This window comes from Rhinatrema bivittatum, chromosome 7, assembly GCF_901001135.1.
Source record: "Rhinatrema bivittatum chromosome 7, aRhiBiv1.1, whole genome shotgun sequence".
Lineage (NCBI taxonomy): Eukaryota > Metazoa > Chordata > Amphibia > Gymnophiona > Rhinatrematidae > Rhinatrema > Rhinatrema bivittatum.
In genome coordinates this window covers 219,728,944-219,753,525 of record NC_042621.1, presented here as the reverse complement: position 1 = coordinate 219,753,525, position 24,582 = coordinate 219,728,944, and the positions used below count along the sequence as shown (strand labels likewise).

The window sequence follows — 24,582 nt, the reverse complement described above, 5'->3', positions numbered from 1 at the left end:
ATAAATGACAAGAAACATGCCAGACTTAACAGATTTTCTTTTTCATGTACATTTTATTTTATTTTATTTATTTATTTAAATTTCTTATATACCGGCATTCGCGATGGGAGTCGCATCATGCCGGTTTACAAATAACAAGGTGTGACAACAGAATAAATACTTAATAACTTAAAAACATTAACATGTGATAGAAGAATAAGGTAGCAGTTACAATAAAACAGGGATAAAATGCAACTTGGAATGTAGAGGAGGCAAAAGAGAGATTAACAATGAGATAACAAAAGAATGACCAAGCTAAATAAAACCTGCCAAATTAAAAAAGAAAGAACATTATTGAGTTGTCAAAGGTTGTTGATTACCCTGACGGGAGTTCTTAGTTGCTTGAGTTGAGAGTGGGTTCAGTTGGTATCAGGAAAGGCTTTCAAGAATAGCCAGGTTTTAAGTCTTTTTCTGAAAGTGGGGAGGCAAGGTTCCTGTCTCAGTTCTGGTGGGATGGAATTCCACAAGGTAGGTCCTGCTGTAGAGAAAGCCCTGTCTCTGAGAGTCCTATGGTTAAAGGTTTTTGCAGGAGGCACCTGTAATGAGTTTCTGTAGGACTCTCTGATAGGTCTGATGGAGGTATGTTTTTTAAATGGGATTTGGAGGTTAAGCGGAGATAGTTGATGGAATGCTTTGTAGATGGTAGTAATGGATTTATATAAGATTCTATAGTGCACTGGCAGCCAATGTAAGTCTTTGAGAATCGGAGATATGTGGTCTCTTCTTCTTGTGTTTGTCAAAATTCTGGCCGCCATGTTCTGAACCATCTGAAGAGGTTTAGTATGAGAAGACGGGAGACCTAATAGAATAGAATTGCAATAATCTAACTTAGAGAAGATTATTGATTGCAAAACTGTTCTGTAATCGTGGAAATGAAAAAGTGGCTTGATTCTTTTTAAAGACGTGTAATTTATAAAAGCAGTCCTTCGTGGTTTGATTAATAAAAGATTTTAGATTTAGCCGCTTGTCGATAATGGCTCCTAGGTCTCTTACATGTGAAGTTTGAAAGCCGGTTGGTGGATTTGAGGTAAGGATACTGTTTTCAGGGGAAATTATGAGGACTTCGGTTTTAGCGGAATTTAAAATTAGATTTAGGCTGGAGAGGAGGTTGTCAATATTTTGAAGACAGTTTTCCCAGATTTTGATAGTTTTTGTAAGGGATTCTTTGATAGGGATGACAATCTGGACGTCATCTGCGTATAGAAAGTATTTGAGGTTCAGATTGGTTAATAGTTGACATAGGGGTAGGAGGTAAATGTTAAAGAGCGTGGGGGAGAGAGAGGAGCCCTGTGGAACACCTAGCGAGGAAGGGTAAAACTGTGATTCTTTGTTATGTATTTTGACTTTATATCCTCTGTTTCCCAAGAATGATTTGAACCAGGCAAGAGCAGAGCCTGTAATTCCGATGTTCGCTAGTTGATTTAGGAGAAGGGAGTGATTCACGGTGTCAAAGGCCGCCGATAGGTCGAGGAGTATCAGCAAGTAGGCGTGACCTTTATCGAGGCCCATGATGAGGTAATCTGTCAGAGATATGAGAAGTGATTCTGTACTTAAAGATTTTCGGAAGCCGTATTGAGTGGGGAATAATATGTTGTTGTCTTCGAGGTATTCTGATAATCTGGTGTTGACTAATTTTTCTGTAACCTTGGCTATAAAAGGAAGGTTGGATATTGGGCGGAAGTTGGATGGATCTTTAGGATTAAGGTTCGGTTTTTTTAATAGGGGTTTGATAGAAGCAACTTTCAGGTCGTCAGGATAAATTCCTTGGGCTAAGGAACAATTGATGATGTCAGTTAGGGTTTTGGAGATGGTATCTGGTATTAGCAGCAGTAGTTTGGGAGGGATCTGGTCAAATGGGTGGGATGATGGTTTCATTCTCTTCAATACTAACTTGGTTTCTGATATTGCAATGGGTTTGAAGGCTTGTATAGCAATGTCGTTGCAGTGATGGCGGAATGTGCTGGGTGGAGCGAGGGTATTCGTTTTTAGTTGAGATTGCAGGTTGGAAATTTTGTTACTGAAGAAGATGGCCAGCTCCTCAGCTTTTTCGTGCGCTTGGTTGAGTGGGATGTCCGGAGAATTGGGTTGAGTTAAGTTCGAAACGTAAGTAAAGAGGGCTTTTGAATCGAAGATGAGGTGATGTTTCTTGTGAGCGTAGTAGTCCCTTTTTGTTTTTAGTGTGGAGCTCTTGTAAATGTGAAGAGCGAGTTTGTAAGCTGAGAGGGAGGTCGGTGATGGTGCTTTACGCCATTTATTTTCTTTTTGTCTCAGTGAAAGCTTGAGTTTTTGTAGTTGGTCATTAAACCAGGGTTGTCTTTTGGCGGCATTATGTTTAGGTTTTTTTGTTGCCAGTGGGCAGAGTTTATTAGCTGCCGATTCTGTGATGTTGGACCATGAGTGGAGAGCCGTGTTGGGAGTGGAGATGTCTATGTGGGGGAGTTCTAGGACAAGGTGTTCGTGAAGTTCATCGGATGAACATAGGTTTCTGTAAGTAAATTGAGGTTGAAGATCTTGTTTGATGTTAGATTGTGCCAGCGAAAAAGTGGTAGAAATTAAAGCATGGTCTGACCAGGGACTAATTTGCATATGGGGGGTGCTGAGTACGAGATGCCTGAGTTTACAAAAATGAGATCCAAAGTGTGTCCTGCTCTGTGAGTAGGGTTGTTGATTATCTGCTTGAATCCCATGGCGGTCATTGCATTTAGGAAAGTTTCACAGTTTGTAGATGGAGCGGGGTCATCAACATGTAAGTTGAAGTCTCCCAAAATGATGGCTGGAACCGCAAGATTTAGGTTAGTAGCTATTATTTCTAGAATGGGGGAGGCATCTGATTCCAGAAGTCCTGGAGGGGCGTAGACTAGAATGATTTGTAGCCGGTCAGATTTGAAAAATCCGGCTTCAATTTTTGTGGGAGAGTGAATTGGGAATTGAGTAAGTCTCAGCTCTTTTTTGGCTGCAAGGAGAATACCCCCACCCTTTCTTTTCTGTCTGGGAATAGAGAAGAAATCATGGGATTCCGTAGGAAGTTGGTTTATTAGTGCGGTGTCCGTCTGTTTAAGCCATGTTTCCGTAATTGCACAGAGGTCGGGTTTGGTGTCCAGTAGAAGGTCATTAAGTATTAGTGTTTTTTTGGTAAGGGATTGAGCGTTGAATAAAATCAGAGAGAAAAGAGCTAGGCCTAGTGTCTGTGTAAGGGGGGAAATCATGATAGGAATGAGTGATTTATAGGTAGTTGGCCGTGAAAACACTGATGGGTTTCTAATGAGAAATGACCTTTGTTGGAGAATTGGAATAGGGAGACCAGTATGCATTGAGGCTTGGAGGGGTGGGCGCTGGATGCTTGCTGGAGTGGAAGGGTGAGCGCTGGATGATTGCTGGAGTGGAAGGATGAGCGCTGGATGATTGCTGGAGTGGAAGGATGAGCGCTGGATGCTTGCTGGAGTGGAAGGATGAGCGCTGGATGCTTGCTGGAGTGGAAGGATGAGCGCTGGATGCTTGCTGGAGTGGAAGGATGAGCGCTGGATGCTTGCTGGAGTGGAAGGATGAGCACTGGATGGAAGGGTGAGCGCTGGATGATTGCTGGAGTGGAAGGATGAGCGCTGGATGATTGCTGGAGTGGAAGGAAGAGCGCTGGATGATTGCTGGAGTGGAAGGGTGAGCGCTGGATGCTTGCTGGAGTGGAAGGGTGAGCGCTGGATGATTGCTGGAGTGGAAGGAAGAGCGCTGGATGCTTGCTGGAGTGGAAGGGTGAGCACTGGGTGGAAGGATGAGCGCTGGATGCTTGCTGGAGTGGAAGGGTGAGCGCTGGATGCTTGCTGGAGTGGAAGGATGAGCGCTGGAAGATTGCTGGAGTGGAAGTATGAGCACAGGGTGGTTGACTGTCTGGTATAGGAGTGCTAGGCTTTGGAAGGAGTGGCGAGGCTGAGTATTAATGGCAAGGGTTATTCTTGTGGTCTAACCCTGACCTCACCTCACCGGAGTCTCACAAAGGGGCTCACTAAGGGGCAGGCCCCTTAGGTCGTGCCCCTTCGGACGCGCGACGCCCGGCGCGCGACGCCGGAAGGGTGTGCCGAGATTTAAAGTCCTTTTTTGGCGCCCTCTGATAGGCCTAGGGCCTCCGGGGGGCGCGGCTGACTCACCGCGTGTGTCCTGCGATTTCCTGCGCTTCCGTCTGGTCTTAGGTAGGGATTTTTCTGTTTTCCCTTTTAGGTCTTAGCTGTTCTGGTTTCCTCCTCTGTGCGGCTCACGTGATCGTGAGCGGGCTCAAGCCCCGATTGGGCTTAGGGAGCCCCGGCAGAGGAGGAGGCGAAAGGCGTCCGAAGCCGGGAGCGGTGCGGGCGCTGTTCATGTGCTGTTCATTGGTTTGCTCTTATTGTTGTATTTTGTCATTGCAGTCTCTAGAATAAAGATTAAAAAAAAAGAAGAAAGACAGGATGGGGGAGATATTACAGGGACCTTTAAAATCTCCAAGGTATCAAGACACAGGAGGCAAGTCTTCAAAAGAAAAGGAACTCTGGAATGAGGGCTCATGGAAAGAGAGTGGAAGGGGATAGATTCAGGAGAAATCTAAGGAAATATCCTACCTAATAAACGAAGCTTGACCGACGTGCCGCAAATGCGCAGTAGAGAGCAGCTCTACTGCGCATGTGCGGGCGAGCACGTCGTTCTTAGGCAGCGTCAAAAAAAAAACAAAACATGGCGGCGGCGGCGGCAGCGGGCGGCGGCGGCACCTGCGGTAGCGGCGGCGGCGGTAGCGATAGCGGGCGGCGGCAGCAGCGATAGCGGCAGCGGGCGGCGGTAGCGTCAGCGGGCGGTAGCGGCGGCGGGCGGCAGTAGCGGTAGCGGCAGGTAGCGGCAGCGGCCAGGAGAGAGGGAGGGACGGACTGAGAGGGAGGGACTGAGTGAGAGGGAGGGGCTGGGAGGGAGGGGCTGAGTGAGGGGAGAGTGAGAATGAGGGAGAAGTGAGAGTCAGGGCCGCAGCGGCGAAGACGGGCGGCAGCAGTGAGGGAGGAGAGAGAGAGGGAGGGACTGAGGGAGAGGGGAGGAGAGAGAGGGAGAGGGAGTGGGGACTGAGTGAGAGGGAGGGAGTGGGAGTGTGAGAGGGGGGGAGGGAGGGAGTGGGACTGAGTGAGAGGGAGAGGGGGGACTGAGTGGTGGGGGGAGGGAGTGAGTGGGACTGAGGGAGGGAGTGGGACTGAGAGGGAGGGAGGGAGTGGGACTGAGTGAGAGGGATAGAGGAGGGAGGGAGAGAGGGGGGTGGGAGTGAGTGAGACTGAGTGGAAGGGAGGGACTGAGTGGGAGGAGAGGGAGGGTGGGGAGGAGTGGGTGAGTGTGAGGGAGGGAGGTAGGGGGTGGTGAAGAGTGAGGGGAGAGAGAATGAGGGGGAGGTGAGAGACAGAGGGATGTAGCCCGTTTTAACGGGCTTAACGGCTTGTTTCTTTATAAAAGAGGGTGATAAGTGTATGGAATAGCCTTCCAGTTGTGGTGGTGGAGACAATGACAATATGAATTCAAGAAGGCTTGGGACAAGTATAGGGGATCTCTGAGGGAATGGTAAGGATTGCAGAGCTGAGCAGTTAACATACATGGGCAGACTAGATTGGCCATATGGTCTTTTTCTGCCATCATGTTTTTCTGTTTCTACATTTCATGCAAAAGAGGATTTCAACAAGGTATGAATGACTGGGTTAAGGATGAGGTGAACAGGGAAAGAGCTATGGAGAAAAGACGATATAAGATTTTTTTATTTTAACTTGCTTATGTTTACTAAAGTTTTATACTGAGTTTTGTTCAAGTTCCTCTTAGCATGTTACTGTAAACTGTATTAGTCATATCACATTTTATGTTTTATTATGTATATTTAAAATTGTAAATCATTTAGAGCCTCAGCAGTAAGTAATTAAATACAGATAATTAAGTAGGATGGGCAAGAACAGAGGTGAGCAAATCTTTTGGTAAGGGGCTGCACTACAAGCTATCGAGTGCAACGAGGGCTGGAGCGTGGGGGCATGGTGGATCCTTGACACAGCAATCAAATCTCTACCACTTGCTGCAGGCATTTCAGTATCCAGCAGGCTCCTCTATCAAAATCAGAAGAGCAACCAAGGTACAGAGGTACAGAGAAGGGCGACCAAAATGATAAAGGGAATGGAACAGCTCCCCCTATGAGGAAAGACGAAAGAGGTTAGGACTTTTCAGCTTGGAAAAGAGATGGCTGAGGGGGGATATGATAGAGGTGTTTAAAATTATGAGAGGTCTAGAACGGATAATTGTGAATTGGTTATTTACTCTTTTGGATAATAGAAAGACTAGGGGGGCACTCCATGAAGTTAGCATGTGGCACATTTAAAACTAATCAGAGAAAGTTCTTTTTCACTCAACGCACAGAGGATGTGGCTAGTGCAGTTAGTGTAGCTGTGTTTAAAAAAGGATTGGATAAGTTCTTGGAGGAGAAGTCCATTACCTGCTATTAATTAAGTTGACTTAGAAAATAGTCACCGCTATTACTAGCAACAGTAACATGGCATAGACTTAGTTTTGGGGTTCTTGCCAGTTCTTATGGCCTTGATTGGCCACTGTTGGAAACAGGATGCTGGGCTTGATGGACCCTTGGTCCGACCCAATATGGCATGTTTTTAAAAATGAGAAAAACCTTCAACCTAACGGGTACAACTAGCAGACCTCATCTCAGACACAAATGCAGGCCATAAAGTATAAATAGTATGGTGTAGACAAAAAAATGGACTGGAAATCTCTAAAAGCCAGACTCATATGCAGTGCAATAAGTCAAAACACAAAAATATCACCATTCCTCATAAAACAAAGTCAAGAAATATAAATCAATCATAACAGTAAGTAAACCATACTAATAAAAACCATATTTCAAAACAGATGACAGAACATTTAATAAAGAAGAACAATGATAAAAACTTTAAACATTTCCCTAAAGATTGATGAAATATTTCAAAACAGACATATCAAACACCCAATAATTAAAACTAATAAGGGGGGAGGGGAAACCCCCACACAACCCTGTCTAGAAACTTTTCTTTTTCAGTCACCTTGAGATTGTAGACTTGGATTAGCAGTGGGAGGGAGATGAGGGTTCATACAAACTTCCTCCTTACACACACACACACACACTTCCTCCTTTTTCCCTTCCATCTCATTCACCTTCAGTCATTCACCCTCCTTCCCTCTCACAACCCCCACACCCTCCTTTTCCCTTCCCTCTGTCATTCACCCTTTTCTCACCTCATTACCCCTCCCATTCACTCCCTTCATTTCCTTCCCTCTCAGTCACTCATCCTCTCCTTCCCACTCATTTATGTCCCTTCCATTTCACTTTTCACCACTTTTCCTTCCTTCCCTCTCTCACCACTCACAGCAGTGCCAGGCCTCTCCTCATTGGCAGGGGATGGGAACAGACGCATGGGGGCTATCCTCTCCTTTCCCCGTATAAATGTAAGAGCCAATCGCAACACTTATATGGGGGAAAGGTGGGCAGGCAGGTGAATGTCTGCACTGTGTGGCACAAATGCTCACCTGCCCTTGTGGAATTAGCTGCATGCTTACCTCCTCCCCCTCTTCGGGTGCTGAAGTCATTAGCAAAGGCCAGGACCCAGCGTCGTGCGATTCAGTACATCATTCAAAAGGGACTGCAAGAACCTTTGCGGATGACGCTGGCACTTGGCGAACATCGCGGGTTGCACCTGTTAATTTTTTAAAGTTTAGTGGGCCAGAAAGAAGTCAATGACATGCCTGATTTGGCCCGTGGGCTGTAGTTTGCCCACCCCTGGGATAGAGGACCCTGAATTAGGAGAAAAAGAAGTGGTGGCAGGGAAAAAGTTATTGTTCTTGTTCCTGAACCAAGTCCTGTTTAATTCACAGGCTGGCTCAAAGAGATCATTTATAAATGTGTTAAGCAGAACAAAGACTAGTATTGATCCCTGAATTGCTCCAATAATGACCGATCTCCAATTGGAAAATTGACCATTTAGTCCTTCACTCTGTTTCTACCCTTTTAAACCAGTTACCAATTCATAACAGAACATTGCATCCTATCCCAAACTATCTTGAGAAGTCTTTTAAGGGGGACTTTAACAAATTGTCTTCTAAAAATCCAAATATCTTATATCATCTGGCTCAACTATCTGCATTTTATTTACACCTTCAAAAAATTCTAAAAGATTGGTAAAACAAGGCTTCCCCCTTGCTACAATCATGTTGACCCTTATCCATTAAGCCATGTCTACCTATATAGCAGTGATTTTGTTTTTAAGAATGGCTCCTACCATTTGGCCGGCATGGATGTCAAGCTCACTGGTCTCTAGCTTCACAGGTCATTGCTGGAGCACTTTTTAAAAATCATTATCACATTAGGGGAGAGGGGGAAGTTAAAATAGGGATTATAGCAAGGTGTGCTAAACTTACCACACCACGTGGTACTACCGATGTGAAGCAGTAAGTTGCTGCGTGGTGCAATAAATCAAAACATTCCATGAAAATGTCCCCTTTTCTTAATCTGGGCGTTATCAATGTGTTATTAACACTTATTGATGAATCTAGGAGTTAGATTGGTTATTTAACTTTTGATTTTTGGTTTTGTATGTTTTGCTTTCATGTCTTTTAATAAGACTATGTTACAGTCTGCTTTGTGTGTTCACTTGACTATTAAGTTATGGGAATTTATTTCGATATTAGTGTGTTGATGATAGGCATATATATATGGATTTGATAATATTTTTAGACTTCATTGTAACTTGGTTAGAGCGACTTGTCATCAGGTGAATAATAAATTGAATAAATAACAAAACTCAGAAGTTGGAAAGAGCAAGGCAGTGAAAGATTAAAAGTTTTATTAGACACTGTTTGTTAGTCAAAAACTGTTCAATAAAAAGATCAGTTCTGAATCATAGCTTTGATTTAGATGCATTAGAGTCAGTTTAAAGCACCAAGTTAAATAATTTAAATACAATAGACTATCATAAAATCAGTAAAGGTAAATCAAGTAATTTCATGTGAAAGTCTTAATTTTTCTAGTATAGACCACTGAATAAAAACAGAAGTAGTTATGGTTTAATTTACATAATAAAACTACAAATTCACCAAATGAACATATTTGCGAAACTAATTTAGGAGCCTATTTACTAAGCTGTTAAAATGGAGAAATTACTTACCTGATCATTTATTTTCCTTAGTGTCGACAATGGACTCATGACCAAGGGTTTTATGCTCCCTTGCCAGCAGAGGGAGACAGATCAAGCTGACATCACAGTATATATAGCCCTGCAGTGACCCCAGCCAGCCTGTCAGTATTCTTTTCAAAAGCAACTGTGGACAGACTAGCAAAAAACATAATTAAAAACAAGCAACCGTATCAGTACTCAACCAACAAGAAACACTGAACTCACAAGGTTCTAGGCACCCCAAGCTAGGGACTGGATGAACACTTACCAGTAAGCCCTTGGGATCCTTATCCCCACAGGAAGACTATTGACACACTCATGGGGCAGCCAAGGGTGGGAAGTTGAGTCCATCTGTCTACACAAAGGAAACCAAAATTATCAGGTAAGTAATTTCTCCATTTCCTAGCATGTAGACAGATAGACTCAGTACAATGGGATGTACCAAAGCTACTCCCCAACAGGGTGGTTGGCTGCTCATGGTCCAGTCAACACTGCATGTGCAAAGGCTGCATTCTCCCGGGCCTGCACATCCAGACGATAAAACCTGGAAAAAATGTGAAAGGAAGACAATGTTGCAGCTCAGCGGATATCGATGGGAGACAACAGACTAAGCTCCGCCCATGACACTGCCTGAGCCCTAGTGGAATGAGCCTTAATCTGAGTAGGCAACAGCTTTTCAGAATCCACATATGCAGCCATGACTACCTCCTTAATCCAGCGAGCTATGGTTGCCTGCGAAGCCGGGGGTCCTGCTTACTCCCGCCATGGAGAACAAACAGGTGATCCATCTTTTGAAAAGGTTCAGAAACCTCCAGATACCGCACGACAAGTCTCTTGACATCCAAGGAGGGCAAGAAGCGATACTCCTCCGTATCCTTGACCTTATCCAGGGATGGCAAGGAAATGGACTGATTCAAATGAAAGTCCGAGAGTATCTTGGCAAGAAAGACTGAACAGTACGCAGCTGTAATGCCCCCAGAGACACCCAAAGGAACAGCTCCCAGCAAGACAAAGCCTGCAGTTCAGAAATTTGATGCGCTGAACATATAGACACCAGGAACACAGTCTTCAAGGTCAACAACTGCAAGGAAAGGCTATGCAGCAGTCAGAAAGTAGGGCCCGCCAAAAAATCCAGCACCAAGACTCCACAAAGGGAACCAGTAACCTCAAGGGAGGCTTAAGATGCTTCATGCCCTTCAAAAAGTGGGCCGCATCAGAGTGAGATGACAATGAACCACCATTCACCTGGCCCCTGAAACAGGTAAGAGCCGTAACCTGCACCTTCAAGGAATTAAGGACCAATCCTTTATTCAACCCATCCTACAAAAATAGTCCAGAATGAGTTGGTTCGTAACTTAACAAGGAAGAACACCATGATCCACACACCAGACCTCAAGAGCTCTCCAAACTCACACATAAGCCAAGGAAGGGGAGAACTAGCGAGCGCGGAGTAAGATGGCAATCATTGTACAGGAATAACCATGCTTCAACAGGATAGCCCTCTCAAGGGCCAAACCGAAAGAACCAAGTCGGATCCTCGTAAAGAACTGGCCCCTGCTGTAACAGATCAATGTGTGGCGGAAGGTGAAAGGGGGGTGGGGGTCTCCACCAGGAGTCTTCGCAAATCTGCATACCTCAGATGCCTGGGCCAGTCTGGTGCCACCAGACGTACTAGGCCCCTGTGGCCTTCGATCTTGCGAATTATCCTACCCAGCAAGGACCACGGAGGAAGGGCATAAAGCAATTTGTCTTCCAGCCAGACCTGTACAATAGCATCTATTACCAGGGATTATGGATCTCTCCTGCAACTGTAGAATCGAGGAACCTTTGCATTGCGAGAAGTCGCCAGCAGGTCTAGGAACGGAAGATCCCAGTGAGCCACAATCAGCTGAAACACCTCTGCTGACAACCTAATCTCCTGGGTCCAGACTCTCCCTGCTAGAAAGTCCGCTCCCAAATTGTCTTTTCCTGCAATGTGAGAGGCAGATATCATCTGTAGATGACCTTCCGCCCATACCATAAGTTGGTCTATTTCCTGCGACACTGGCTGGTTCTTAGTTTCTCCCTGGCGATTGAAGTAGGCCACCATCATTGCATTGTCTGACATCATGCAAACTGCTTTATCCCGCAGCCTGTGGCTGAACTGCAGGCATGCCAGCCGTACCGCACGGGCTTCCAGGTGACTGATGTTCCAGTGGGTCTCTGACACTCCAAAGCTCTTGGGCCGTCAACTCCAGACAGTGAGCCCCCAAACCTGGAGTCTCGCATCTGTCGTGAGTACCAACCAGGTCGAAGAGGACAAGAGGAGATCTCCATTCCTCAGATGATCCTCCTGCAACCACCCCTGAAAGCGGAGGCAAATTTCCATCGGCACGTGGAGCAGAGCCACATAGCCCTGAGACTGTGAGTTCCAACAAGACAGCAGAGAGCACTGAAGTGAACGCATATGCACCCTCACCCAGGACACCACTTCCAGCATTGCCGCCATCAAGCCGAGTACCTGTAGGTAGGACCACACTATCGGGTGCATGGTGTTCACCAACTGACGCACTTGTGACATCAATTTCTGAATCCAAACTTCAGTAGGAAAACTTTGTCCTGCCCCATGCTGAATCGGATCCCCAGACACTCCAACGACTGGAATGGCTGAAAATTGCTCTTGGTCAGGTTCACCACTCAACCGAGCTCCTGCAATAAGATCACCTTGTGCATCACCAGGCGGCTCTCATCAGCCAGTCGTCCAAATAAGAATGCATCAGGATCCCTTCTCATCAGAAGGCGACTGCTACGACCACCATAATCTTGGAAAATGTTCTGGGAGTGGTGACCAGACCAAAGGGCAGCACCCAAAACAGATAATGGTGCCCCAACACTGCAAAGCATAGAATGCGTTGGCACACCAATTAGATGGGAATACGAAGATATGCCTCTGACAGATCCAGGGCGGTCAGAAATTCCCCCGACTGCAGCGCCATTATCACAGAGTGTAAGGTTTCCATGCAAAAGTGAGTCACCTTCAAAATGACGGTTGACCCTCCTGAGATCCAGGATGGGACAAAAGGAGAACAAAATAAATAGAATGGGGTGCTATTCCTTCTTGAGACGTGGGCATCGGAACCACAGCCCTAAGTCTGAGAAGCCCTTGAAGCATGAACTACACTGCCTGCTTCTACGATGGGAAGTGGCAAGGCGACACCATGAACACGTCCCAAGGAATACCATGAAATTCTAGCACATATCCTTCTCATATCACCTCCAGGACCCACTGGTCAGGGGAGAGAGGAGATATCCCCATCTCATGTTCCCGAAGGTGGGTCAGCAAGCCTGCATTGGGAGGTATAGGAGGGTCCACAACCCAAGTCTGCGCCTCGTCTTTCACAAACGTCTGGATCCTGCAGCACGACCTCTCATAAGGAGGCGCTGTGCCTGTCTCTTATCCCTCGGCAAATGAGGAACTGGAGATTCACTCCACTTACCAGCCAGGTTCTCCAACTCGTTGTCAAGCAAAAGCAAGCCATTAAAAGGCAACTTGGTGAGATTAGTATTGGAGGTCGCATTGGCCAACCAATTTTGCAACCATAACTGGCAACTGGCTGCCACAATCAAAGTCACCTCTCTGGATAAAGTGTGGACCAAGGCACTGCCCGCATCAGCCAAAAAGGCAGCAGCTAGTACCATAACAGTGCTAGGATTTATGCCAGAGATAGAAAACTCCTGGGAGAGTAGCAAACAAGAGCGAGCCACCAAGGAACAACATGAAGCGATGCAAGGTCACTGCCACAGCTTCACACGCCTGCTCAAGGATAGTCTCAATCTTGCTAACATGAGCATCCTTCAAGGCCTTGCCCCCTTTCATGGGAATAGTAGTCCACTTGGAGACTGCACACACAAGTGCATCTACCTTCGGAAAACAGAAGTGCTCTCTCACCACGGAATACTGAGGGTACAGGCCTTCCAAAAATCAGACCCCTTTGGATATAGCCTCTGGGATACCGAAGTCAAGCTTAATCATTTCTAGAATGGCTTCCATCATGGGGAAAAAACAAGAGGCTTTACACAAGGAAACCAAACTGGAATTTCTCCTTGGCTCAGAAAGGAATCTGCCCAGGAACTCCAAGCATCATCAAGGTCTGGGAAAAACAGAGCTGACAGTTCATCTTTACGAAAGAATCATCACATAGTTCTATACAGCTCCAATCTGGGGGGGAAGGGGGGTTCCCAACCTCAAAAGAGGCAGGACCGGCACCATCCTCCAAGCCAGTCTGAGCTCCATCCAGAGTAGCTGCTGCAGCTCAAGGGGCACTGCGACACTGAAAGAAAGGTAGAAGCATCCAGACTGCAAGACATTTGAGGACTACTTACAGAGCCACCTTCCCCTGCTGAGGAATGCTTAGGGGAGAACGAAGATAAGGCGCCCTACCTGAGACGCCTTTAACCAGACTACATCTGGTTGGGAGAACCAGGCTTAGCCAAAAACAGAGCAAGACAAGGCAGTCTAAGCCTCCAAGCAGCGGGCACTCAAAAAGACGACTCTCGAAAAGAAGAGGCAGTGCAAAGACAAGGCACAGGCGCTATCATGGCAGACAATGCGCTGAGCGGCAGCTGAAGGCATGCGTTTAGCCGTTTGGGGTTTTTTGGTTTTTTCCCCCCCGATATATGTACTCAACTAGGCGCCCGATATGTACGCATCCAAGACTTAAGCGCGCTCACCCAGGCAACCAAAATGAATGCGCACAAAAACACTTGAGCGCTGACAGAAGCACGGGGCCACTAGGCGGAGGTCTAAAGGCTTTACTGTGCGCCCAAAATCTGGGTGCATACGCCAGACCAACAAGTCTGTAGAAGGCAGACTTGGAAAGCATGCAAAAAGCCGTTGTGGCCTACCATGCTGCGTGCAATGAAAAGCCTTTGGCATTCCAAAGCCCTTGGGCCATCAACTCCAGACAGTGCTCAACCCACCTGGCAGCCCACAGCCCTCGACCTCCCATGGAGCAGAACGAATGTTGGACAGCGCACTGAGCTCTGAGACCTGGCGGGAGGAGGTAGCCCTTTTTTTTTTTTTTTTTTAACTTTCCGGAGCTCCACCTTACCTGGCTGAGTACAGAGACGGTCTCCGGCTGTGGGAGGGAGAGAACAACTGCAGTCACCGCCATGATCGGCTTCCTGCACCCGCTGTCTTTCAGCTGTTCAAGAAGCTAAGTCAACACCGGCAAAACCAACTACCAGACCAAGGCACATCTCTGAGGGACCACAGAAATTACCTCAGGAATTCTCAACTGTAGGAGGGACCTTTAGGTATCACTGCAAGAGAGCAGGATTTTCTTTTCCTTAATTTAGATTTCAAGTTTCTCCTTCCAAAAACCTCGAAGCAATCCCCATAGGGAGATTCACATATACCATCTGCTGGAGCTGGAGAACACTGGCAGGCTGGGGTCACTGCAGGGCTATATAATACTGTGACATCAGCTTGCTCCATCTCCTGGAAGGGGTGCCTAAGCCTACTGGTCCTGAGTCCATCTGTCTACATGCTAGGAAATGCCACATTAATTCCTGACCTGTGGTACATCAGTACTGCAGTTTAGAAAATCTTGTACAGCCCCATGATTACGTGTTGCAGTAGTTGGGAAAGTATGTGAGTTTGGGCCTTCCCCCAACACTAAAATCCCCATCCCCAAATAGAAGGCCCTACCTCACCCACCCTGAAATAGCATCCCTGAGCCTTCCTTCACTCAACAGGGTTATGCTGAAACCCTAGTTCTGCCATAAAATCCCCCCCCCCCCCCAACTTGTTTACCACAGGACTGGCCAAGAGCAGGAACCATGTCCACTTGCTCCTGTGTTGGCTGTAACGGTGTGCATTCTCCCTTTTTTCATTTCGGTTTCATTTCTTTTTTCATTTCATTTTTTGAAATAACACACTATTTACAAATAGCATGCAATAAAACAATAGCATGGGCTATTTGCAAACAGTACATGCTATTTCAAAGAAACAAAAATGAGAAAAAATGTTTCAGAAACAAAACCAAACTACCTAAGAAATTATTTCTTATGTTGTTTTAAATGACTGCACATTCCTAGCCAGCTCACCTGTAGCGCCCCCTCTGCCTATCGGTTGTGGCAATATTTTGAATTTTGGAGGGAGTTTGCACCTATAAATTCTGTAGGTACTTATGTATCCACATTCCCCAATGAGCAAGAAATTACCGGAAGCTTGAAGACTGCAGGGGGACTGAAAATCACCCTCTTAGATCTTAGTGAATTTTTTGAGTAATTTTTTTCACAAGTGTTTTACAAATCTTACTCACAGGGCATAGCATGTATATTACAATGGGAGGTGTCTAATTTTACTGACGCTAATATTATGATACAAATCATAATACTAATAATATAATCCAGGCACCTAAAACTGAATAAATTTTATTTTGCAATTTTAATTTAAATAGCTACAATCCATCAACAACAAACAAATCAAAGGATTATTCCTTCGCTATGTATGTTTGAACTCTGTTGATGCATGACTACAGAGCTAACACTCTCAAAGCCAAAGGCGACCACTATGCCACCAAAATTCACAACTTTCAATTCAACCCGAGAGTTCTCTTCTCTCTAACCTCACCAGGACTTCTCCCAAGACATCACCATGCGAAGACCCCAACACAAAATGCAACCAGCTTGCCAAATATTTCCACAATAAGATCGCCACTCACGCCTTCCGCTTTCCCCCTGCTCCTTCACCTACCAAATTTAACCCTAAAGTCACAGACTCCAAAATGGACACTTTCGAAAGCACCTCCCCCGCTGAAATGTCTGCTATACTTAAGAAAATGCAACCCGCTACCCACCCCTCTGACATCAACCCCTCCAAAATGCTGTTAACAATCCCAGACAGCATTTCCCAACCACTAGCTGACATTATCAACACCTCCATATCCACTGGAGATGTTCCCACCGAGCTTAAATTAGCTATAATAAAACCCATCCTTAAGAAACCGAAATTTGACCCTGCCGACTTATCCAACTACCGACCTATCTCCAACCTCCCCTTCGTCGCCAAAGTCCTTGAAAAAACTGTCAACATGCAATTGTCAAACTACCTAGACCAGCACCAGATACTCTATCCATCACAACATGGCTTTAGAAAGCGCTTCAGTACTGAAACACTACTACTCTCCCTCACCGACCTCGTCATCAGAGGCTTTGACAAAGGTCACACGTTCATTCTAGCCCTATTAGACATCTCCGCAGCCTTCGACACTATCAATCACTCTATATTACTCGACAGGCTAGCTGATATTGGCATCTCTGGGACTCCACTTCGCTGGTTCAAATCATACATCAGTGACAGACACTTCAAGGTAAAAATTGAAAACCATGAATCTGAGCCAATCGATATCACAAGGGGCGTACCCCAAGGCTACTCCTTATCATCCACACTCTTTTAACATATACCTCCTCCCCCTCTGCCATCTACTCTCAAATCTCGATCTCCCACACTTTGTCTACGCAGACGATGTGCAAGTTCTTATACCCATCACCGTCTCCAACGCCCTAAAAAGATGGGATAGTGCCCTCTTATCCAACTGTCTACTCATCCAACTCAACGTAGCCCTAAATCCTAACAAAACTGAACTTATGATCATTACACCTCAACCCATCAATCCCTTACCCACCTCCACAGCCAGCTCTCCCCTCGCCCCCCTAGTCCTCTCGCAAATCATAAGAGACCTAGGTGTCACACTTGACCCTCAATTCAGCCTACAGAAATGTATCTCCTCCACCATCAAGGACTGTTACCATAAATTACACACCCTCAAAAAACTTAAACCTATCCTGCACCTCAACGACTTTAGAACAGTCTTACAAGCTTTCATTTTATCTAAAATAGACTACTCAAACGCTCTAGTCCTAGGTCTCCCGAAGAACAGACTTGCCCCCCTACAGCTGCTTCAAAATGCAGCTGCACGAATATTAACAGGCACCTGCAGAAAGAAACACATCACACCTATTCTCAAACAACTTCATTGGCTCCCCATCACAGCCAGAATTCAATTTAAAACCCTCACCCTTATATACAAAGCCATCCACAACCCAGACATGCTCTGGTTCTCAGACTTTTTACACAACCGTTCCTCTTCCAGACCTACCAGAACGCCCTACACCGCAACCATTCACACACCCTCTCCCAAACTCTTCCATCTAACAGCCACCAAACAACGTGCGCTATCCCTAGCTGGACCCTCTTTATGGAACTCTATGCCCACCCACCTACGCCTTGAGACCTGCACTAAGAAATTCAGACAGAACCTCAAGACCTGGCTGTTCACACGAGCCTACGCATGAGCCCCCTCTTCTTATCACTCCTATACTCCTTCACCTTTCCGCCCCCTCTCCGCCCCTCCCTTCGCCCTCCAGGTCTATGACCGAAAACTCCCCTTCTTAAATCACTCCCTCTTGTATTTTATTGTACATAATCTATACTGTTGTATTTAACTATGTTTTGTGTTTACCTATTTGTACAGCAAAAACCTTTGTTTCCCTCCTCCAACCCTCTTCCCCTCCCCCCCAGTTCTTTTATCAGTTTCATTGTAAAGCCCTGTTGGCTACTTTTTTGTTCCATGGAAACAGATGTGATGTTTTCTTAACGAATGTCGGTATACAAAAAACTTAAAATAAATAAAATAAATAAATAAGGAGGAGGAGGATGATTTGCACAAATACATTCTTTGTATCAAACCTTTTTACATTTTTTTAAACCAAAGTAAAAAAGATATACACTTGTTTATACCAAACCTAGAAAAATGTTTCTCAAAAGTCTTAAATTATATTTTAATTTCTTAAATATTTCAAAACAAAAACACACAAAGGAGATTGAATTAGCATTCGTTTGAAATTTGTGAGTTATAAAGTTGGCCATAAAAGCTTCAACCCAAATATAAACAAAATCATGACACTCAAATATACTCAAACCACTTCCTAATATATAACCATATCTAAAAAGAATAAATGAGTCCAATATTTATGGCACAGTTTCTGTACAACTATGGAATTTTTCCATACAATGCCTATATTACCCACAAATAACTGCTTCATTAGCCTCTTAAAAATCCATATAATGTTGGTTGGCAGAGGCTGCAAAAAATCTTTAAACAGTGCTCATGGGCTTTGCATCATCACTTAACTTGAAAATTAAAAACAAATTTAATTCAGCAATTTAAGTCTGGCTTACCTTAACATTTCTAGTGGATTTGTCTCATGTACTTGATTTCCACATTTAGGGCAGTCGTTGCTCTCTTCAAAGTGCTGAACAATGCAACTCTTGCAAACTGAAAAAAATAAAGCCTTTAATTTAGCTAAATAAATTCACAAAGGCTTCAATTTGGCAAATTTAAAGGGCTGTGTAAAGCAAGTCTGCTCATCTGTAAAGAAGATTCTCAGTAGACAACAGGATGAATGAGCCATTTTACACGTGAGTGACATCATCCAATATGGCCCCAGCTTATGAGCCCCTGTGTCTCATTCAGATCTTAATCTTTAGCGAGGTAGTCCACTCTCCAGGGAGATGAGAATTAAGAATGGCCAAATCATTCTGCTATGAAGAACTATATTCTCAGGTAAACAAACTTGCTTTCTCCATTGACAAGTAGGCATGAATTAATCATAATGCACTGGGAATCCCCAAGCTGAGGGTAGCAGTGCAGAAGCATTTACTTAAAGACAATCTGGCCTCACCCAATGGAAAGTGAAAAGGCTACGCAGAACTGCTTGCCCAAAGTTAGTCTCATCAGGATATGCTGTCCAGACAGTGGTGGGTCATGAAGGTGTGCATAGACCAAGTTGTAGCTTTACAAATATCTTTAATGGAATTGGCCCTGAGATGAGCCACCAAAGTCACCATGGCTCTCACCTGATGAGCCTTGACAGAGTCTGTAATTTGAAAGCCAACAAACTGTAACAGTGTACTATACAATCCACTAGCCAATTAGAGTTTGTTGGCAACTGTCCTTCTCAATCTGTTGGGATCAAAGAACATGGACAATTGAGATGATCAAAGATGAGGCTGAGTCCTCTTCAAATAATAATATGCAAGAGCTATTTCAGTGCAAGGAGTGAAGAGCCTGGTCTTCTTTGTATACATGGTCTTGAAAATAACTTAATCCCTGATTCACTAAGGGTTTTTCCTGTAGACTCAAAATGGGAGAAAAGCCTTAATGAATCTGGCCTTTAGGTAGCACAATAGCTTAATTAATGTGGAATGCAGATTCCATTTCAGAAGGAACCAGGGGTGAATTAATAAATCACCCTATTTTAAAAAAAACTGAAGATATAGGGAACATGAAATCAAAGCCAGTGGTTCACTTACTCCCTATGCTGAAGTGAAAGCCTCAAGAAACAATGCTTTCCAGGTGAGAAACTTCAAGATCACCAACTTACAAGGTTTGAAAGGTTTCATGAGTTGAGCAAAGAGTATACAGAGGTCCCAAGGTACTGGAGATTTACTGGCTGGAGGTATGTAATGCCACAAACCCTTCAAGAACTTGGATACCAAAGGATTGAGTGAAATCAGAGCTCCTGCCACTTGCTGGCGATATGCCACAATGGCACAGAGATGAACTTTGATTGAAGAGATGCTAGTGTCTGATGATAAACAGGAAGACTAGATCCTGAAGGAAGTCACTTGGGCCATACGAGAAGGAATCCAGATGGCTGGGCCCACACCATACTGAGAACCTCTTCCATTTGAAACTGTAGGTTTTTCTGGTTGAAGGCTTTCTAGCTGATTTTAGCATGCCCTCCATCTCCTTCAGAAAGAGCAAGGAGGAAGCTACCGTACATTCATATCCATGCTGCGAAGAAGTGACAGCAAAGCCTGCTGCCTTCCTATACAATAAGCATCAGAGATTGAACTGATAGATGGATGACATAGGGAAACCACCTTCTTGTAGCCAGGCTGATGCAATGATAATTATAATTGCCTTGTCGCAAAGGACCTTCTGAACAGTCCTAGTGATTAAAGGAATTGGTGGGGGGAGAAAGAGTAGAACATGCCAATCTGGGGGAAAAGCTTAGGAAGCTGATTTGTAGCTACTCTAATGCATGGAGCAGAATTTTCTGATCATCCTGTTGACTTGTTAGATGACCAGGTCAATCACAGGCTTTTCCCAGTGACTGAACAAATCATCCGCATCTCTTTGATGCAAGGCACCACTTGTACAGTTGTAAAACTCTGCTGAGATCTGCCAACATATTCTGAATTGATAGCAGGTCACTTGACAATGGGTATTGTGATGACCTGCCCATGATCACATTTAGACAGCCTCCTTACAGAAAGCTTAAGAGCCTGCACTTCCCTGCCTGCTCATGTAGAACATGGCCACCTGGTTGTCCATTAGGATTAAGATTCTCTTTTCTAAGGAAGTGATAGAAAGTGCTCAAGAGCATAATGAATAGCTCATAGCTCCAGGTGGTTGTTTTGCAGATGACTCTCCATTGGGGACCACAATCCTAGGGTCCACAATGCACCAGTGTGTGTGATCCCACCCCTTGGAGGCATTGGTAGACAGAGTGGTACAGTAGGAGATGTGACAAGATCCACCTTTAGAACTTCTGGATTGAAGGGATGATCTCACCCTCTAGGTCAAGATAACCAATGGGACAGTGCTATATCAGGGTACAAATTATATCGCAATGATAGGGAGGATCAACTTGGTGGGAGTGTGGCACTTTATGTCCGGGAGGGTATAGAGTCCAACAGGATAAAGATAATATAAGAGACTAAATGCTCAGAAGAATCTATATGGGTAGAAATCCCATGTGTGTTGGGTAAGAGTATAGTGATAGGAGTATACTACCGTCCACCTGGACAAAATGGTCAGATGATGAAATGCTAAGAGAAATCAGGAAAGCAAACCAATTTGGCAGTGCAATAATAATGGGAGATTTCAATTACCAAAACAAGTCCCGAAGCAAAATCCTTGCACATCAGCAAGTATCACACAACAATGGTGCAGGAACAAATCTTCAATTCCACAACGTTCTCAATGATTATTATCTTTATTATTTTCAAAAGATTATATATGGCAACTCCAGAAGTAGATCATGATTAATTTATAAAAGTCCCTCGACACGGTCCCGTGTTTCGCGGCGGCTGCATCGGGAGGAACCACAAGTGTTCTAATAATCTGTGACATTCCACTAGTTGCTTATGTTTTTATTCACAGATTATTAGAACACTTGTGGTCCCTCCCGATGCAGCCGCCGCGAAACACGGGACCGTGTCGAGGGACTTTTATAAATTAATCATGATCTACTTCTGGAGTTGCCATATATAATCTTTTGAAAATAATAAAGATAATAATCATTGAGAACGTTGTGGAATTGAAGATTTGTTCCTGCACCATTGTTGTGTGAGATTTCAATTACCCCAATATTGACTGGGTAAATGTAACATCAGGACTTGCTAGAGACATAAAATTCCTGGATGTAATAAATGATTGCTTCATGGAGCAATTGGTTCAGGAACCAACAAGAAAGGGAGCTATTTTAGATTTAATTCTTAGTGGAAATCAAGATTTGGTGAGAGAAGTAACGGTGGTGGGGCCACTTGGCAACAGTGATCATAACATGATCAAATTTAAACTAATAACTGGAAGGGGTACAATAAGTAAATCTGCAGCTCTAACACTAAATTTTAAAAAGGGAAACTTTGATAAAATAAGGAAAATGGTTAGAAAAAAAATTTAAAGTTGCAGCTGCAAAGGTTAAAAGTGTTAAACAGGCATGGACATTGTTTAAAAATACAATCCTAGAGGCGCAGTCCATATGTATTCCACGCATTAAGAAAGGTGGAAGGAAGACAAAACGATTACCGTCATGGTTAAAAGGTGAGGTGAAAGAGGCTATTTTAGCCAAAAAAACATCCTTCAAAAATTGGAAGAAGGATCCATCTGAAGAAAATAGGATAAAACATAAGCATTGTCAAGCTAAGTGTAAAACATTGATAAGACAGGCGAAGAGAGAATTTGAAATGAAATTGGCCATAGAGGCAAAAACTCATAATAAAAACTTCTTTAAATATATCCAAAGCAAGAAACCTGTGAGGGAGTCGGTTGGACCATTAGATGACAGAGGGGTTAAAGGGGCTCTTAGGGAAGATAAGGCCATTGCAGAAAGACTAAATGAATTCTTTGCCTCCGTGTTTACTAATGAGGATGTTGGGGAGATACCAGTTCCAGAGATGGTTTTCAGGGGTGATGACTCAGACGAACTGAACGAAATTACTGTGAACCTGGAAGATGTAGTAGGCCAGACTGACAAACTAAAGAGTAGCAAATCACCTGGACCGGATGGTATGCATCCTAGGGTTCTGAAGGAACTAAAAAATGAAATTTCTGATCTAATAGTTAAAATTTGTAACCTATCATTAAAATCATCCATTGTACCTGAAGACTGGAGGGTGGCCAGTGTAACCCCAATATTTAAAAAAGGCTCCAGGGGCGATCCGGGTAACTATAGACCAGTGAGCCTGACTTCAGTGCCGGGAAAAATAGTGGAAACTATTCTCAAGATCAAAATCGTAGAGCATATAGAAAGACATGATTTAATGGGACACAGTCAACATGGATTTACCCAAGGGAAGTCTTGCCTAACAAATCTGCTTCATTTTTTTGAAGGGGTTAATAAACATGTGGATAAAGGTGAACCGGTAGATGTAGTGTATTTGGATTTTCAGAAGGCATTTGACAAAGTCCTTCATGAGCGGCTTCTACGAAAACTAAAAAGTCATGGGATAGGAGGCGATGTCCTTTCGTGGATTACAAACTGGTTAAAAGACAGGAAACAGAGTAGGATTAAATGGTCAATTTTCTCAGTGGAAAAAAGGGTAAACAGTGGAGTGCCTCAGGGATCTGTACTTGGACCGGTGCTTTTCAATATATATATAAATGATCTGGAAAGGAATACGACGAGTGAGGTTATCAAATTTGCACATAATACAAAATTATTCAGAGTAGTTAAATCAGAAGCAGACTGTGATACATTACAGGAGGACCTTGCAGGACTGGAAGATTGGGCATCCAAATGGCAGATGAAATTTAATGTGGACAAGTGCAAGGTGTTGCATATAGGGAAAAATAACCCTTGCTGTAGTTACATGATGTTAGGTTCCATATTAGGAGCTACCATCCAGGAAAAAGGATCTAGGCATCATAGTGGATAATACGTTAAAATAGTCGGCTCAGTGTGCTGCAGCAGTCAAAAAAGCAAATAGAATGTTAGGAATTATTAGGAAGGGAATGGTTAATAGAACGGAAAATGTCATAATGCCTCTGTATCGCTCCATGGTGAGACCGCACCTTGAATACTGTGTACAATTCTGGTCGCCACATCTCAAAAAAGATATAGTTGCGATGGAGAAGGTACAGAGAAGGGCAACCAAAATGATAAAAGGGATGGAACAGCTCCCCTATGAGGAAAGGCTGAAGAGGTTAGAGCTGTTCAGCTTGGAGAAGACACGGCTGAGGGGGGATAGGATAGAGGTCTTTAAGATCATGAGAGGTCTTGAATGAGTAGATGTTACTCAGTTATTTACACTTTCGAATAATAGAAGGACTAGGGGGCATTCCATGAAGTTAGCAAGTAGCACATTTAAGACTAATCAGAGAAAATTCTTTTTCACTCAATGCACAACAAAGCTCTGGAATTTGTTGCCAGAGGAGGTGGTTAGTGCAGTTAGTGTAGCTGGGTTCAAAAAAGGTTTGGATAAGTTCTTGGAGGAGAAGTCCATTAATGGCTATTAATCAATTATACTTAGGGAATAGCCACTATTAATTGCATCAGTAGCATGGGTTCTTCTTAGTGTTTGGGTAATTGCCAGGTTCTTGTGGCCTGGTTTTGGCCTCTGTTGGAAACAGGATGCTGGGCTTGATGGATCCTTGGTCTGACCCAGCATGGCAATTTCTTATGTTCTTTAGAAGACTTAGGATAAAAGTTGAGCAGATCCCATTGGCTTCGGAGACCCCCATCGAAGGCCTTGCATGTGTAGACAAGTCAGAAGAAGCACATGCACTATAGCAGCCATGTGTCCAAGAAGGACCAGGACAGATTTTGCTGATGCTCGGTCCTGTTGAAGGAAAGCCCTTTACTAGCCTCATCAGCACTGCATCACTTTTTCCTGCAAGTCTATCCAAGCTTGTATGAATTGAATTCTTAGAGCCAGAATCAGGTTTTTCTTGGCAAAGCTGACTAGGAAGCCAAAGGACTGGAAAAGCTGTACGGACTTTGAGAGACTTCAGAACCAACCATTTGTTCAGGTATGCCAACAAATTGTGCCACCACTACCTCAGGGCCACTGATAATA

General features: G+C 44.3%; 1 protein-coding gene across 6 annotated transcripts in view; it reads right to left on the bottom strand.

Moving 5' to 3' along the window:
- PCGF5 (polycomb group ring finger 5) overlaps window positions 1-24,582 on the bottom strand; it is a 295,109-nt gene that overhangs the window by 175,091 nt on the left and 95,436 nt on the right. For all 6 annotated transcript variants that reach the window (XM_029609855.1, XM_029609854.1, XM_029609859.1 and 3 more), the window contains one exon: window positions 18,454-18,550. In XM_029609855.1, coding sequence (XP_029465715.1) covers window positions 18,454-18,550 — 97 coding nt within the window. The remainder of the gene's footprint in view (window positions 1-18,453; window positions 18,551-24,582) is intronic.